At 38.3% G+C, this 19,805-nt stretch overlaps 1 protein-coding gene across 1 annotated transcript in view; it reads left to right on the top strand.

Annotated features, from left to right (window-relative positions):
• Positions 1–19,805, top strand: part of LOC123751042 (nephrin) — a 744,040-nt gene that overhangs the window by 466,037 nt on the left and 258,198 nt on the right. Inside the window, exon 8 of the mRNA XM_069322448.1 lies at positions 13,948–14,092. Coding sequence (XP_069178549.1) covers positions 13,948–14,092 — 145 coding nt within the window. The remainder of the gene's footprint in view (positions 1–13,947; positions 14,093–19,805) is intronic.

The following is a 19,805-nucleotide window of genomic DNA, read 5'->3' as shown; positions in this document are numbered from 1 at the left end:
CATAGACGCAATAAAGCACCTAAATTATTGGGATCGTCACAAAGCCCTCCAAATATACTCACTAGAAAGAAGACGAGAGAGATATCAAATAATATACACCTGGAAGATACTGGAGGGCCAAGTACCAAATCTACACAGAAAAATAACAACGTACTGGAGTGAACGATATGGAAGAAAATGTAGAATAGAACCAGTGACGAGCAGAGGTACCATAGGCACAATCAGAGAACACTGTATAAACATCAGAGGTCCGCGGTTGTTCAACGTCCTCCCAGCAAGCATAAAAAAAATATTGCCGGAACAACCGTGGACATCTTCAAGAGGAAACTAGATTTATTCCTCCAAGGAGTGCCGGACCAACCGGGCTGTGGTGGGTATGTGGGCCTGTGGGCCGCTCCAAGCAACAGCCTAGTGGACCAAACTCTCACAAGTCAAGCCTGGCCTCGGGCCGGGCTTGGGGAGTAGAAGAACTCCCAGAACCCAATCAACCAGGTACCAACCACGTGGCACAGTGAGGTGGGGGGGGGGGCAGGTTGTTTACAAACAATTCGAATTTCTTGAGGATTAATCGTAAATTATATATATAAGGATTGATTGCTCTGTGATAATCTCGTACCTAACGACAGGTTATATATGAGCAATGACATAGAGATATCATCTTTTCACTTCATTCACCTGGGCACTAGGCGACTCGAACCACCGACCCTACGAGTGGGAGGCAAGACTTTAGATGACATCTTGTTTCATTAAGAGTCTGCCCTCATGAAGGTCATGAACAGTGAAGTAATCCTTCACAAGTGCGTAGCTGCGGGAATTTAAATCTTGGTGAAGTCTCAACAGGTGTTCTGTAACTCTACTGTCGCACCTTAATCCGGCAAAGTTTCTGGTAAATCGGCTTATCGTACGATGTAAAGGCATTGTCCTATGACGGAAGAGGATTGTCCGGCGATGGGAGAGGATTAACCTACGATGGAAGAGGATTACCCTACGATGGAAGGGGACCAACCTACAACAGAAGTGAGGCCGCACCAGTTCTGAATACAATAATCCGCCGATACTCAAGGAAACAGAGCCCTGGGCCTCTGCTACCCACGTGGTGAGTGGTCCTGACATGAGCGTTACTGCTCCTCCCGCCACGGCCTACTGGCGCTAATTACCAGACTTTCTGGCAACCAAAACACGCCGACCAGGGCAGCCTCTCTGTGGCATTCAGGCACGACTACCAGCAGACCAGCTGCATTCCTTCTCCCTCTCGCCCACTTAACTGAAGCCTATCCAACCACTTGGGCTGGACGGTAGAGCGACGGTCTCGCTTCATGTAGGTCGGCATTCAATCCCCGACCGACCAAGTGGTTGGGCACCATCCCTTCCCTCCCCCACCCCGTCCCATCCCAAATCCTTATCCTGACCCCTTCCAAATGCTATATAGTCGTAATAACTTGGCGGTTTTACCCCTGATAGTTCCTCTTGACTAAAGCCTGATGAAAAAATTATTAAACGCACCCTGCTCAAATAATAATATTTTTTGCCTGCCGCAGGGACACTGCATGCTAATACATTGAGCTGCATTAATTGCCCCGCTTGACAGCACCTGTCACTCACCATGAAAAATTCTCATATCCCGTGATGTTGTCTGGTTAATATTTCATAAAAATGAATGCAGCAAGCAATGCTTACAAGCGCAAGAGACTGTCAACCAGATGAAGACAAAACTCGTGAATAAATCGTGCAACATTCTACTCAGTTTCCTCACCAGGCAGGACTCAAAGTTTTTTTTTTAATTCATTCCTTTTACTCAAGGGTTATATCTCAGCCAACTGGGGTGCCTAAGCATTAAAAGGGTTTATATATATATATATATATATAGTGAACCCGGAATTGAGTTCAGTTATTCGCGATAATTTAGTTACTGTGATATTTGGGTCAAAGTTTTAAATGGATGTGGGGTTTCTGCCTTTCCTCCCGATTCTTTTCCGCTTCTGTTTTAGCGCATTGGTTTTAGTCTTGTTTTAATAACAATGTCTTTGTGGCGGATATAGATGCACAATGTTCACTAATGTGTTCCCCGTTCTTTGACTGCTTTTCTAACCAATGTAGTCGTTGTGGATTTTGCATTTAATATAGCTGCTCTTGTTGGATTAATGTTGAGTTAGATGCGCAGGGCTTCAGTTGCTTCACATTCCAGTAAGTAGTGTAATATTGGCGCCTCTGCCGCTGTTCCAAAGAAATGACTCTCTTTAACTATAGGGTTTATTACCTCCCAGCAGCACTTGTAACCAAGTCTGAATCTGTGTATGTCTCTGCAATGTCTCTGAATATCTTTTTGTCAGGCTTGAAAGAGTAGTACTCAGTGGCTTGTTCGTAGCACATCTCAGTGGATCTTCCTTCCGCTACTTTGGCTCTGAGGCGATTTTTGATAGTTGGGAATATTTTCTTCTTGATTTGCACCTAAAACTGTGGAAAACTTGGAGGTAGTTTAACCTGTTCAACAGGTAGAGCAGTGACAGTTTTTGCTAGTGAGTCTGCCTTTTTATTACTAGCTATGCTAATGTGACTTGGTATTAAATTTAGGGTGATTGGCAGCCCTAGATTGTCTGCTTCTTTTCCTATATGTAGGATTTATGTTATGTGTTTAATATAAACAAGGTACAAATTTATCATAAATACAGGTGTAAAAGAGGTGAAGTTGTGTGGAGGGTATGGTGAAGTATTCACACGTAGGTGAAGAAATAAGGGAATAATGGCGATGGATGTCAATCAAACACTGGGTAAGGGAGTGGGCGGAAAGAGCTCGCTAGAGATGTCGTTATCCTGTGCTGAATGGTGAGGTCTGGGTCTGAGCGTAGGCAAGGTAGCAAAGTCGTTACTCTGTATCACCTTGCCTACCCTAAAATCTCACCATACAGCACCGGATAACATCTCTTCCGAGCTCTTCCCACCCACTGCCTTACCCAGTGTATGAATGGTATCCATCGCCATTATTCCTTAATTTCCTCACCTATGTGTGACTACTTCCCCCCCTACCCTCCACACTTCATCTTTATCACACGTGTATTTAAGATAAATTTGCACCTTGTATATTTAAAACTCATCACAGAAATCCTACATATAGGAAACGAAGTACACAATATATGGCTGCCAATCACCTTAAATTGGATACCAAGTCACAGTACGAGAAGATACCACATGAGCATGTGCATGGGAGTCGGGGAGCAAAACATTAGTCTTTCTGAGGAAGACCACATGATCGAGCACAACTTCCGAATTGCCTTTTTCTGAAGCAAGGATAACAGTTGAGTCGTTAGTTATCAGAGAGGCAAGTAGCAAGCAGGAAGCGACGAGGAAGGTGTTTTTTTTTTAATTGTCAAGAGCGTGGATGAGGGGCCCCCTGAAGGACTTCAGGTCCAAAAGAGTACAGCAGTTAGAATTTATAAAGTTAAAAAAATAACTAATGAGATCAATGCCACAGTGAGGGCCAGATGAAGTAGCGAGAACTCAGACATTTAAGTTGAAATTGAAATAAGTTTATCGAGATAACATACACACAAAGGTAGCTCAAGCTAGTCTCATCTCGTTCAGTACAACGTGTTCATACATATATAGACACATCACAAACAATATACATAATGCCGAACATTCTGAGTGATAAACATATACATTTTTTCCTTTACACATGTAGTATGTTACCAAACGTACAAACAAATACTTTTATAACTAGGTATATATAAAATTTGCAATAGACATTCAAACTTCAACAAAAAGTTACAATCTTGGTGCAAATTGTTGTGTAATGTGGGATAGTGGTGGGAAGAGGTGAGACGAGCAGTGATGAGAGCGATGGGAAATAAGAGAATTCACAGATCATTGGAAAGCGAAGAAGATAAAACGGGTTGGTTTTGACGTCTTTCGGAAAAGCATCGTCAACTTGCAAGCTGGAGAAATTAAGTTCTTGAAGGAGAAGTCCTTCTGTTACCATTTATTCATAACAACGCAGCTGGGAGCTATTCGGCGTCCTGCCCATTATTTGGGACTATATTTCTAGTATTCCAGCGGTGTTATTCATTACTTTATGTGGAATTATTCTCTGATATTAGGGAATTAATAAATTTGCTACGAGAGAGTGTTGACATGTGCCAAGTAGTCAGGATCACTGGGTGATAAAGCTGTGCTACCTCCACTAGCCCATATTGCGAATGTGGAACGAGTTACCTCTCACTTTCCTGTAGTGACAAGCGAATGTGAGCAATAAAGGTCCTTTAATATATATGTAATTTTATCGAAATTTGAATTAGCTGGGACTATTAAAAGAAGAGAAGCGGAAACCTTTTATCTTCCAGTAATGAAGAATTTTATGGTATCGTTATATGATTCATTGAAGACAAGTGGATTTTCTCTCTTCTCTGTGGGATTGAACATTAAAACTCACTGAAGTATGCTACCATCTTCATCACTTTAAGAGAACGTAATGGCGAGTCCTAAATTTAAGAAATATTTGGTATGTGTAAATTCTAGAGTGTCACAGAGTTTAGTGTCCTGGCTTATAAAAAGACAATTACATTTTTTGAACCAGAGTAGCGAAGAGACTATTTAGAGATTAGATTGCAGTAATAGAAAATAAATTTCGGTAATCTATCCAAGTGATAATCTGTTGAGGTTCGCAGCATTAGCGTGCTGTGTACCTAAACGAATGACTCTTTATGAACACGTGTTGTGCAAGTGTTATGTACACGTGCTGTGCACGTGTTATGTACAAGTGTTGTACACGTGATGTGTACACGTGTTGCACGTGTTACGTACACGTGTTGTGAACACGTATACTCACCTAGTTGTACTCACCTACTTGTGCTTGCGGAGGATGAGTTCTGGGTCTTTGGTCCCGCCTCTCAACTGTCAATCAACTGGTGTACAGACTCTTCAGCCTGCTGGGTTCTATCATATCTACATTTGAAACCGTGTATGGAGTCTGCCTCCACCACATCACTGACTAATTCATTCCATCTGTTAACTATGAAACTGAAAAAGTTCTTACTAACGTTACTGTGGCAAATTTGGGTACTCAATTACCACCGGTGTCCCCTTTGTTTGCATACCACCCGTGTTAAACAGTTTATCTTTGTCTACCCTGTCAATTCCTCTGAAAATTTTGTAGGTAGTGATCACGTCTCCCCTTACTCTTCTGTCTTGCAGCGTCGTGAGGTGCATTTCACGCAGCCTGTCCTCGTAACTTATGCCTCTTAGTTCTGGGACTAGATTAGTGGTATACCTCTGAACTTTTTCAAGCTCTGTTTTGTGCTTGACAAGGTACGGGCTTCATGCTGGGGCCGCACACTCCAGGATTGGTCTTACATATGTGTTATACAAGGTTCTGAATGATTCCTTGCACAGGTTCCTGAAGGCAGTTCTGATGTTAGCCAGCCTCGCATATGCCGCAGATGTCATTCTTTTTATGAGTACTTCAGGAGACAAGTTTGGTGTGATATCAACTCCCAGATCTTTCTCTCTGTCCGATTCATGAAGGACTTCATCTCCCATTCTGTATCCTCTGTCTGGTCTCCAGTCTCTACTGTCTATTTTTATTACCTTACATTTGCACCGGTTGAACTTTAGTAGCCATTTGTTGGACCATTCATTCAGTTTGTCTAGGTCCTCTTGTAGCCGCATACTATTTTCCTCCGTCCTAATCCTCCTCATAATTTTTGCATTATCAGCAAACAATGAGAGGAACGATTCTATACTCACTGGGAGATCATTTACATATTTCAGAAACAGTATAGGTCGATGGACTGAACCCTGCGGGACTCTACTGGTGACGCCTTGCCAATCTGAGGCATCACCCCCCTCACAGTGACTCACTGTCTTCTGTTACTTAGGTACCCCCTTATTTAATGGAGTACCTTCCCTTTCACTCCTGTCTGCATCTTCAGCTTTTGCGCTAGTCTCTGGTATGTTTTTTTTGTCAAAGGCTTTCTGGCAATCCAAAAATATGCAGTGGGCCCACCCCCTCTCTTTCTTGCCTTATTCTTGTTGCCAGATCGTAGAATTCAATTAATCCCGTGAGGCATGACTTGCATTTTTTTCCCCACTTGCTTTTTTCACATAATCCTCTCCATCAACTTGCATGGTATGCAAGTTAGGGGGCACTCTCCTGTAGGTCAGTGCCTCTTGTCTATCCTTCTTCTTGTATATTGGGACTACATTTGCCGTCTTCCAAATTTCTGGCAGTTTACCTGTTACCAGTGATTTGTTATACACCATGGAGAGTGGCAGGCACAGTGTTTCTGCCCCTTCCTTTAGTATCCATGTCGATATTCCATCTGGGCCTATAGCCTTTGTCACATCCAACTCTTGCAAAAGCTTCCTTACATCCCCACTGGTAATCCCAAACTACTCTAGTGGTTCCTGGTTAACTATTCCCTCTATTATCTCTGGAACTTCTCCTTGCTCTAATGTGAAGACCTCCTGGAATTTCTTATTGAGTTCCTCGCACACTTCCTTGTCGTTTGTAGTGAATCTGTCTGCCAGTATCCTCAGTTTCCTTTCCCATTCCTTCACTGTTGTTTTTCTCCTGATGTGGCTGTGCAGCAATTTAGGTGAGTCTTTGCCTTGCTTGGTATGTCGTTTTCATATTGTCTTTCTGCCTCACTTCTCATCCTGACATTCATTCCTGGCTCTCTGGTATCTTTCTCTGCTCTCAAATGTCCTATTATTTCTATAGTTTCTCCACGCCCTTTTACTTAGTTACTTTGCTAGCTTACATCTCTGATTAATCCATGGGTTTCTTATCTGCATTTCATTTTGTTCCTTTTAGACCGGGATAAACTTGTCTGCTGCCTCCTTACACTTCTGCGTGAAGTATTCCATCATGTCTTGGGCTGTGTTTTCCCTGAGCTCTGTTTCCCATGTTATATCCATTAGGAATTTCCTTATATGCTCATAGTTTCCCTTTCGGAATGCCAGCCTATTGTTTTCAGGTCCCTTCCTCGAGTACATTAACCCCCTCTCCGACCAAATACTTAAACATCAGAACACTGTGTTCGATCATTCCTACTGGCCTCAAAGTCGATTTCCCTTATGTCGCAGTCGTTCAGCGTGAAGACTAGGTCGAGTCTCGCTGGTTCATCATTGCCCTTCACGTGTTGTGCACGTGTTATGTTCACGTGTTATGTACACGTGTTATGTACACGTGTTATGTACACGTGTTATGTACACGTGTTATGTACACGTGTTATGTACACGTGTTATGTATACGTGTTATGTACACGTGTTGTGTACACGTGTTATGTACACGTGTTATGCACGTGTTACGTACACATGTTATGTACACGTGTTATGTTCATCAGCTATGTACACGTGTTATGTACGCATGTTGTGCACGTGTTATGTACACATGTTGTGCACGTGTTATGTACACGTGTTATGCACACGTGTTGTGCACGTCTTATGTGCACGTCTTATGTGCACGTGTCATGTACACATGTTGTGCACGTGTTATGCACACGTGTTGTGCACGTGTTATGTACACATGTTATGTACACGTGTTATGCACGTGTTATGCACACGTGTTGTGCACGTGTTATGTGCACGTGTTGTGAATGACTTTTGAGTAGCATACCTGACGAAACCAATTTATTTGTTTATTAACATACCTCTGAAGGGTTATTGGCGTTGTTATTACTGATATACTTTGATAATAAATGATATATCACCTATGGTTTTGCTGAAGTAAATTTGACTCATTCTGAGTAAAAAAATTTATTGTAAGTTTAAATAGCGTTCATGGTATTGAGGAATATTTAGAATTGAGAGTTAAGAAAGGAAGGGAATTATCAAGGGAAAGCGCCAAGCCATTACGACTATATAACTCCTGGATGGGGGTCCGGATGAGGATTTGGGATGGGACGGGGGTAGGAGAAATGGTGCCCAACCACTTGGACGGTCGGGAATTGAACGCCGACCTGCATGAAGCGAGACCGTCGGTCTACCGTGAGAGTTAAGGGACGACGCTATATGATGCTTTGACATGCCTTCTGAATGTTGAAATGTTAAATATATATTATTGTTGTCTTGTCTTTTCTATTACTCAACTTTCAAAACAATTGATCCGTGTTTATATCCCCAGTAACAAGTTGATGTGATCTTGTCGGCTGATGTGACTCGTGACCTCTCGTGTCCCTTATTCGACAATTAACCTTAATTAATAGTGGTAAAATACGATAATTAGCCACTAATTGTGATATAAATGTGACAATTAACTGCTAATAGGGATAAAATACAATTTGACAATAATAGTGATATAAATACGACAATTAGCCATTAATATTGATGGAAAGGCGACAATTAGCTTCTAATAATGATATAAATACGACAGTTATACGGCAATTTGTGATTAATAGTGATATAAATACGATAATTAACTATTAGAAACGTTGTAAATACGACAATTGGCTACGAATAGTGTAATAAATGCGACAATTAAATACTAATAGGGATTCAATGCGACAATTATCCACTAATAGTGATATATATATGCAATAACATAGCCAGTAATACTAATATGTAAAGTCTTGCTGTCACAATGAGCATGTGTCATTTTGCAACCCGTCTTCATAAAAATAACGTCACTTTTCACTCGTATGCGCGCAAAGCTGTTTGAGTCGTTTTCTGTTTGAGTCGTCCGGCTTATTCGGCAAGCTTAGAAGAGGATTCTTTCCATTAACGTTTTTCCTACAGTTTTGAAACTTTATGAGAATTTCCTGCCCACCTAACCTATCAGAGGATCCTTAACTTACTGTTGTTGAAAAAAAAAAAATCCCAAATTTATATTAATTTTTTTTCACTTTCAAATTACGTCCATATTCGGCCATACGGGCAAACGGCCAAAAACAACATTCTTTTTAAGAGGACACGTTGATTCTTTGAGGGGAAGGAAGAAGAGACTCGAGGGTGACAGGTGCTGATAAGAGACCTGGTCTGTATTTAGCTCAGTCGTAAGAGCTTCGGACTTCGCACACACGTGGGGTCCAGGGTTCGAGTCTCCCTGAGCCCAGGTGAATGGAGTGGTCTGTAGTCACCCTGATCCCTATTTATCACACTGTCTGTAGGAAAAGTGATGCGAGGGGAAGACAAATTGTAGGACATAACCATAGAGACTCCGCTTCGGTGAATTATAAATAAAGGGTTAGGACAGGACACAGCTACATTCATATACCATATATGTGTGTGTGTGTGTGTGTGTGTGTGTGTGTGTGTGTGTGTGTGTGTGTGTGTGTGTGTGTGTGTGTGATCAGCAAGAGAAACATTTACATAACAGGTCCCATGGGGGAGTGGACCTACATCCTTCTAGGTACCATTCCAAGGTAAAGAGATTTTCCTCAGATACATCACATCCAATAACGACTCCTCATAGGTGACCTAAATATTATACATATAATTATAGAGAAGAATCCGCTAAAAGAATAGGGGGTGGTAGGAGAAGAAAATATCAGTGTTCAGTGAGGATACACAAGGTCTTCTCTGGGTACTCTTTATTTTCTTCTTCGAGGCTATGGGTCCCTACATTTGCATCAGAGGTGGTACCCCTATTAGGATATAACTATAATATATATAATAATTAATGAATATAGAAAATAATGTTAGTTTCATATACTAATATTAATATATATATGCTGAAACTGAAATAAACTTGTCTGGTTATCGTATTAAATGACTTGAACGAGCATATTTTAAGCATGGGAGGGAGTGAATCCTAACAGAACGTGAACCACAACTAAGGTCTAGTTATGAAATAAAGCATAATATTTAATGATAATGATGTTAGGAAAACTGACTCGTGGGATTTAATTATTTATTTTAAAACAATTATTAATTTCATTAATGTATTTTAATTTATAATTTATGTATAATTAATTTCTTACGTTAATTTATTTGTTTCGATAGCGGATTGCATGAATTTAAAGTGGACTGTATGATATTAAATTCCCACAAATCGTTTCCTACACAAGCTGGGGGTTTATTAGTGTATTAGTCTAGTCTATTAATCGAAATTATCGGTTGGTAGACAATTCACTACAATTATACTACATGGGTTAATATTTAGTTATATCACTATAATTATATACTTCAGTTATACTGGTCCTTGTTGGTGATGCCAGTGTAATCACAAGTCACGTGTTGTTCCGGGTAGTTATTTCTTCTTCCCCTTCAATTTCACCTGTCAAAAGGCACCCACAATATTAATTGTAACCTATATATGACAGTTATATCAGAGAAAATGATTATTGAAATTGTTTAATTGATATTTACCCCTTTGGGTGGCTCACTACGTTTCCTCACCGGTACACCTCTAATCTACCTACATTACTGGCCAGGAATGACTAGATTTAATGTGTTATCGGGTATAGAACACTTCCCTTATTGTTGACGACGATCGTGCTGATGATGGGAGATTTAAAGCTCCCATAACACAGCATCTAGAGGGAAATAATTGTGGAGCTTCAAGTGTGCTGTAAGCGAGACTTTATGTCAAATTTATGGCATCTGCCTCACACTCACACTCGGGCGTCTTCTCCAGATGCATTTTATCAAGAAGTGGAAAGTAATTTTATATTTAATTTGTTTTAGTACTGATAATTAACTTCGTTCAAGGGAAGTTTTTGTATGATGTTTATAGTCCAGAGACAGATTTTTTTTATTGGAGGACATATTTTAATTTTTAGAATTAACAGATAATAACTTGTTTGCTTATTTTCCGACAGCCCGAACCTTAGACGAGCATAATACACAACTTTATTTCAGAAGAACCATAAGGCCAAGACGGTCAGTAGGAGACACCAGCAGGTGGGAAGCCCACTTTCTGTATAAACACTTTCTTTTTATAGCTAAACAAAAACAATTAATGACAAAAAATCTGCTTAACAAATGCAACTAATTGGTAAACAAAAGCAACTAATTGGTAAACAAAAAGAAACTAACTTTGAAATATAACAATGGGAAAGCAAATACAACTAACAACTAAACAAAATACAAACAAGAAGTCTCTAACAGTAAAACATTTGTAGAAATAGCCTAAGCTTCTCTATCCCTTTGAGATGTATTTCTTTCTTATCTCAATAAACATACTTGAACTTGAACAGTGAAACAACAACAAAAGTAGCTGCTAAATATATATATATATATATATATATATATATATATATATATATATATATATATATATATATATATATATATATATATGTATATATATATATATATATATATATATATATATATATATATATATATATATATATATATATATATATATATATAACCTTAGCCAAACTTCGAATAATAAAACAAAAAGCCTATAAAACGATGTAACAATTTATTATTCGATAAAAACACACACACAACAAAAATATTGAATGAGAACAATTATTGCATGTGCCCCTTGGGAAAGGATCTAGGGTGTATATATAGCACTTAGCTCCAGGATGTGTTGCAATCTGCAACAATCCTCTTGCCATGTCCGTGCATACTGTTGCCGTCCCAACAGACAAATGTTTTTTTCGCTACAGCGTGTAATAAAAATATTTTGTCTTCGTATTTTTTCAAGTAATTTCATTTTATAATTTAGTTTCTTACTGTAGGTTAGGTTAAGTTTAGGTTTAGTTTATATTAGGTTAGGTTAGGTTCAGTTTTAGTTTATTTTGAGGTAAGGATTGGTAAGGGAAGGTTTAGGTTATGTTAGATCAATTTCAAGTTATGCTACGTTAAGTTAGGCCAGTTAAAGTTAAGTTAGGTTAAGCTAGATAAGGTTAGGTCAGGTCAGGTTTAGGTTAGGTTAGGTTAAGGTAGATTAGGATTAAGTTGGGCTTGATAGATATAGCATTTTGGATCCATATACTAATATTTGCATTTGGATTCAATCTGACTTTGTTTTTGTTTGCAAACAGGAAGCGTTTTATGTTAATTGAGACCCTGCTACGACAATGGCAGACCTTTTCGAACGTGCAAACCATAACAATTTCCTGTTATGCAAACCATAACAATTCCATGTTATGCAAACCATAACAATTCCCTGTTATGCAAACCATAACAATTCCCTGTTATGCAAACCATAACAATTCCATGTTATGCAAACCATAACAATTCCCTGTTATGCAAACCATAACAATTCCATGTTATGCAAACCATAACAATTCCCTGTTATGCAAACCATAACAATTCCCTGACTCTCAGGTACCTGTTTACTTCAAGGTAAACACAGGCATCATATCAGAGCAAACAATGCTCCCAAGCATCTTCCTTCTGCTCGGGGAATCGAACCCAGGAACTTTCGATTATTAAAATTCTGAGCTGATCAATGGAGAATTGCAGACTATTTCTTTATGCATTATCATAATTATTCCTTGACCATCGATCATTTATTTCCCTTTGTTCGTGAGTGTAATGAACACTAGGGGTAGTATACACGAGTGTAATGAACACTAGGGGTAGTATACACGAGTGTAATGAACACCAGGGGTAGTATACACGAGTGTAATGAACACCAGGGGTAGTATCCACGAGTGTAATGAACACCAGGGGTAGTATCGCTGAGTGTGATGAGCATCAGGGGTAATATTCCATAGTGTGATGAACACCAGGGGAAATATTCCCTAATGTGATGAACACCAGGGGGGGCAATATTCCTTAGTGTGATGAACAATAGGATAATAGCTTTGGTTGGTGGGTGTCGGAAGTGTGGGGTGGGACTCCTGAGGTCAAGCACCTGCAGGAGGGGCTGTTAAGGCTATGGAAATAGATCCACCAGCAGGTTTATTTGTGCCCTGAACTATGTCTAGGGCTTCGTTAAATTTTTTCTGTATATACAACGATAAATGTGGTACACACATCTCGGGGTATATATGGATTGATTCTTTTTATCCGTGACTGTAAACCGTGGAATACATGGAATTGTATATTGTTCCTAATTACTCTATGGTATTGTGATAATTCATTTTTCATTATTTTGATTCATTCACCGTGGAGTGAAACTAATACAAATTTTGATGAATGTTATAATGAAAAATGTATTCCACGCTTGCAGCGCTTTATATTTTTCAACAATATGGTGTAAACTGATTTTATTTTGTTAAACCTTTCCTAATATCTATCGAAGATACGCTATTATGAATTTCTTCACCGGATCATATTTTACATTAATCCTACTTTAGTCTGTTAACTCATGGCATATATAACACATTAACGTGTAAGTGAATATTTCTGCCTTACTACCCACTAGCGTCTCTCTTTGGGCCTGAGCTGACTGTGATCACGAACTGGGTGACGTCCCTGCAAGCACTCAACGGGACGGTCCCCTATGATTCCCACGTTACAACTTGTAATCATGTTGTTATATCTTGTTATAACGTTTTTATAACGTATTAAAACGTTTGTATAGCATATCATTACGTCTTTATGACGTATTAGAACGTTGTTACTAACTTGCTATATTGGTTGTTACAATTGTTAGAAGGTATAGTGACAGTATCCAGAGCTATGCGTGTTCCTTGCAACCCGTTCTCGCAAATTTAATAAGTCAATATTGACTTATTAAATATGTGCATAGGTGACATACTTAACATAATAGATACCCTTAAAAAGATTCATAGAAAACACCGACCTTACCTAACCTTGTTAGTATCTTAAGATAAGCATCTTATTGCTTCGTAATTACAATTATTACCTAACCTATAATAGGTATAGGTTAAGTAATAATTGTAATTACGAAGCAATAAGAAGCTTATCTTAAGATACTAACAAGGTTAGGTAAGGTCGGTGTTTTCTATGAATCTTTTTAAGGGTATCTATTAGGTTTAGTATATCACCTATGCACGTAGTTAATAAGTCAATATTGACTTTACGAATTTGCGAGAACGGGTTGGTTCCTTGTCAGTCACTCTCTTTCTCTTTCTTTGACAGACGGAGCACGGAGTGAACACCAGCACGTCGCTGGTGACAGTGACAGCCTCCAGGAGACATCACGGCCAGCGACTCACCTGCACATCAATCAATCCACTCTTTCCTGCCTACCCCCTCTCCGACTCCATCCTTCTCAACGTTACTTGTGAGTAGTGGCGCTCTGCGTGTGTGTGTGTGTGTGTGTGTGTGTGTGTGTGTGTGTGTGTGTGTGTGTGTGTGTGTGTGTGTGTGTGTGTGTGTGTGTGTGTGTGTGTGCGTGCGTGTGTGTGTGTGTGTGTGTGTGTGTGTGTGTGTGTGTGTGTGTGTGTGTGTGTGTGTGTGTGTGTGTGTGCGTGCGTGTGTGTGTGTGTGTGTGTGTGTGTGTGTGTGTGTGTGTGTGTGTGTGTGTGTGTGTGTGTGTGTGTGTGTGTACTCACCTATTTGTTCTTGCGAGGGATGAGGGTTGAGCTCTGGTTCTTTGGTCCCGTCTCTCAACTGTGTGTGTGTGTGTGTGTGTGTGCGTGCGTGAACGTAAGTCATTTACATATCTATATTTTCCTCCTTTAGAAATAAATGCTTAGAAATAATATTAATAATAATATTAATAATAACAATAATATTAATAATAACAATATTATTAATAATAATATTAATAATATTAATAATAATATTAATAATAACATTATTTCTAATGCTTAGAAATAATATTAATAATAATAATCATAGTAAAAAACAAGTGTAGGAAGACTAAAGCAAATATTAATATACAATTATTTATTAAAAATAATATTTTTGGTTTATTAAAAGTTTCAAATAATAATTATAGATCATTGCGTGGGGGGACAGGCAGCCAATGTACATTGTGACGTGATCTGGAATGGAGCAGTAACTATTCTGGCAGGTGTTGTGCCTAACGCACATTAATTAAAAACATTTTAAATAAAACTGCTGGAACCTTTCACTGTTTGTCACTTGCGGGAAAAGTACAGGAGAATAAAAACTTTAAACATTTAATATACCAATAAATTACTTTAATTTTACATAAAATGATAAGTAACAATTAATGAAAACAAAATCCCTTATCCAATTGGCTTAAACACAATAAAAAAAAAAAAAAATATATATATATATATATATATATATATATATATATATATATATATATATATATATATATATATATATATTTATATATATATATATATATATATATATATATATATATATATATATATATATATATATATATATATATATATATGCAACAATGATCACAAAAACACTGATCCAAGTATGCAGAATAACCACATATGAAAAATAGAAAATGCTTAACGCGTTTTCGGCTAATTCGCCTTCATCAGAGCAAAGTAGAATCTACTTTGATTCTACTTTGAATGATTCTACTTTGCTCTGATGAAGGCGAATTAGCCGAAAACGCGTTAAGCATTTTCTATTTTTCATATGTGGTTATTCTGCATATATATATATATATATATATGATTTTTACGTTAATAACAAAAATGAAGGTAATACTTTATACAAAATGCTATGTGCGTCAACCGTCACCCGTAGGCGAGGACAGATGGTGAAGCAATGAGCACTAGAAGGGTAATCTTCTGCTCTAGAGGCTGGCAAACATTTATATATATAAGCCGTGACGTCATTTTTGGTGCGAGTGCTGGAGTTGTGGACGAGAAGCCGGCAAGATAACGACCATCCTGATGGTTTGTCTGGCCATGGGTGATCTGGCAGGACGGCAGGTGGTCTGTCTCTCGTGGAAGAGACAGACCACCTGTCTGGGTGGTGGGGGAGAGGTGTGTCAAAACACCTGTCTGTTGTTGATGATTTTAAGTTTTTATGTTGGAGTATGCTGATATATAGGTGGTAAGGAATAGGCAGTATCTACTGCTGTGCAGGAGATAACCGTAACAATATATACATGTTAGGCCTATATCTAGGTCACTACCACCCCTATCCACCAAGGTGTAACTACTACCCCCCCCCTCCCCCTACCCCAGGATACAACCTACACAACAAACTAACACAACTCCTGGGCACCTATTTACTGCTCCGTTAACAGGTGCATTACGCGCCCAGCATTTCTGTCCCACTGGTTGTAATTTAAAATCTCGCGGTCACTATTAAAAGAATGTCTATTATTAAACCAGCAAGTAGAATTTTTTTCCTGAGCTTGTGGATACCTGCAATACCAGTACTAGTAGTACTCTATGTACTTCTATATAGGTAGTGCCTTATACATGAGTGCTGATAGTGTTCCATGCACGAGTACAGATAGTACTCAATACACATTATGGTCTTCTTGAGATCGCACTTATTCCTTCGCTTGCAATTTTTCATCATTCGCAAAATTGTTGGTATATCTAAAACTGCTATTTCCATTCCTATGATGATTCCATTTAAGAACGGTTTTATCTCTAATATATATATTACGTTGATTTTGAATATCAGTGAAAACAAAGCACGAATCATTCAATTTAAATTGGAAAAGTTTAGATTTAAAAATCTGTGTAAATCATAGCTTGGATTTTATTGTCGGAATCCATAAGGCTTTGGCTGGCCCACTATGTGTTACTCGTTTCTGACCTACATGGACGGTGTCTGATTATTTATAACTCGTATTTCCTTATTGGGTCGCGTAACTGTGCACTGTGTTAGATAATGTTCCAATGGTCTGTCGGGCATTTCTCCTCAGTGCTGACATTTCCTCTCATCTTCTGGAACATGTTAGCTTATTTCCCATGCACATGAAAATCCAAGTCTGACACCATGTAAGTGCACTTCTGTTTTTCCATTGTTCCCTTCTCATTAAAATAAGTGGTTCGTAGTTGAATAAATTCTTGTACCAACCCGCTGATCCCAATGTTGCTGTGTTGTAGTCACTTTATAGTTTGCTGATTTATGGAACAAATCAAATTACCGGTGAACAAAATAGAAGTGGGATCCTAGAGTGTTTCAGGATTTTATAGATATATGAATGAGTTTGGTTGGGTATAAATATGATCACCCTATAATACGGCAATCAATGGTCTCCTGCAGGCTTCTTCGTTCAGTTTTGTGTTGGAATTAGGGCCAATTTAACCTAAGGAAGTATATTAAGCAAATCACAATAATTTACTGATCCTCCTGAGAGTTCACTTCTGTCCTGAACATTGTCCTGGACAGAAGCAAACTATCAGTGAATATACACACATAAAAGCATTGTAAAAGTCTTAGTGAATATACACCTAGAAGTGGTGTACACCTCTCAGTGTATATACAACGTGGTGCAGGGAAGAAGGGGTGAGTTTTGAAGGGAGGGTGGCGTAAGTGTTGGAGGAAGGGTGGAGTGAGTGTTGGAGGGAGGTCTGGGTGACTGTTAAAGAAAGGGAGTCACAGCACGCAGGAGGAGGGAGTGGCAGAAGGCAGGAGGAGGGAGTCACAGCACGCAGGAGGAGGGAGTGGCAGAAGGCAGGAGGAGGGAGTCACAGCACGCAGGAGGAGGGAGTGGCAGAAGGCAGGAGGAGGGAGTCACAGCACGCAGGAGGAGGGAGTCACAGCACGCAGGAGGAGGGAGTCACAGCACGCAGGAGGAGGGAGTCACAGCACGCAGGAGGAGGGAGTCACAGCACGCAGGAGGTGGGAGTCACAGCACGCAGGAGGAGGGAGTCACAGCACGCAGGAGGAGGGAGTCACAGCACGCAGGAGGAGGGAGCCACAGCACGCAGGAGGAGGGAGTCCCGGTACCACCAGCATTCGTTAGCAGTAACCTTCAGCATGGGTGAGAGCGTCTGTGGCAGAGGCCGGCCTCCCAAAAACCGTTATTGAAGTTTTACAACAACGAGGAAACACGTTTTCTAGAGTCTCTATTTTCCATGTTTGGAAATTGAGCTATATATTTCCATTATATATATATATATATATATATATATATATATATATATATATGTCGGAAAATCCGACACCATTTAATATATCATACAGACAGATAATAGCTGTGTTGTATAAGCAAGTTAACCCATAGAAAACGTAACTTGTAGTGGAATTACCGTCTAAAGAAAACGGGATATCATCACCACATACTATTATAAATCACCACCTATTATGGTGGGAATTATTCTTAAATACATTAGTCTTTGGACTTTACCATCATAAACCATCTCATATAAATTAACTTAATTATCAATATTAAAGTAGAGTAAATGTGACCCTTCTATCAATTTCTGAAATCTGGACAATGTAAGCCAGGCGTCAGAGTGGGGAAGGAGGGCAGCCATTGTTTGTACTAGACCAGAGGCTCACGCGAGCAAATTCGGCTCCTGTTAATTTTACTTGGACGTAGTGTTATGGAAACCAAAGGTGTACCATTATCAACACGCTGTCTAGAAATTCAAGTTAAGTGTCTATCCGAAACCCGTTTATCATTCATTTATGGCCATTAATGTCAGGATATAGGGTGAGCCGGTTAGATCACGAAATCGCCTCAAACTAAAGGTAATTAAGCCAGGTCTTTATTGTTCCATGTATAGTGTTTTCTCTGATATAGCTTGTCATATATAGAACCTGGCTTCACAGTTAGCGCCTTTTTGACAGGTCAAGACGAGGAAGACTTTGTGCACCAGTTACTGGGTGATGGGAGCTACCTCAAAGAGGATAATTTGGTGTCTACACCCTAGTTATACCTGGTGGACTAACCTGCTGTACTATAAGATAAGGAACCTCTTCAATGTATGTAGTTAATACTGTAGTTTGATTGGCTGCATATATATAAATATAACCCCCCTAATGTGTAGAGGATCGATTTGTGAGATTATGAGATTATTGCAGAAATACAGTCCACTTAACATCATACAAATTGCTATCGAAGTATACAAATTAACGTAAATATAAATTCTATATATATTCATATAAATTAAATAAATATAAATCTCACAGGTCGGTTCCCACAATATATATGTATATATATATGTCGTACCTAGTAGCTAGAACGCAGTACTCGGCCTACTATGCAAGGTACGATTTGCCTAATAAGCCAAGTTTTCTTGAATTTATATATATATCTAATTTTTTCTTATGAAATGATAAAGCTATCCATTTCATTATGTATGAGTTCATATTGTTTAATGTGAGATAAAACTAACGAAGATATATGACCGAACCTAACCTACCCAACCTAACCTAACCTAACCTACCCAACCTAACCTAACCTAACCTACCCAACCTAACCTAACCTAATCTACCCAACCTACCCTAACCTCTCTTAACCTAACATAAACTAACACAACTAAGTCAAAAATTGATGCTCCTAGTATAATAAAATAGTAATAATTCAAATAAACCAATTGGAAACAATTTATGGAAAATAAAGAAAATCACTCGAACTACTAGGCAAATCTGGCTTTGTATAGTAGGCCAAGAAGGGCGTTCTGACTACTAGGTACGACATATATATATTTATATATATATATATATATATATATATATATATATATATATATATATATATATATATATATATATATATATATATATATATATATATATATATATATATATATATATATATATATTAATATATATTAATATATATATATATATATATATATATATATATATATATATATATATATATATATATATATATATATATATATATGTATATATATATATATATATATAAATATATATATATATATATATATATATATATATATATATATATATATATATATATATATATATATATATATATATATATATATATATATATATATATATATATATATATTATTAAATATGACCGAAAAAGTAAGATTAATAATTCTAACACGAATTTTCTCTATCTTTCTTACGTTTCTTTTCACTGTTGATGGTAATTCAAA

Source organism: Procambarus clarkii, chromosome 11 (genome assembly GCF_040958095.1).
Source record: "Procambarus clarkii isolate CNS0578487 chromosome 11, FALCON_Pclarkii_2.0, whole genome shotgun sequence".
Lineage (NCBI taxonomy): Eukaryota > Metazoa > Arthropoda > Malacostraca > Decapoda > Cambaridae > Procambarus > Procambarus clarkii.
This window is presented reverse-complemented; position numbering and strand designations above follow the sequence as displayed.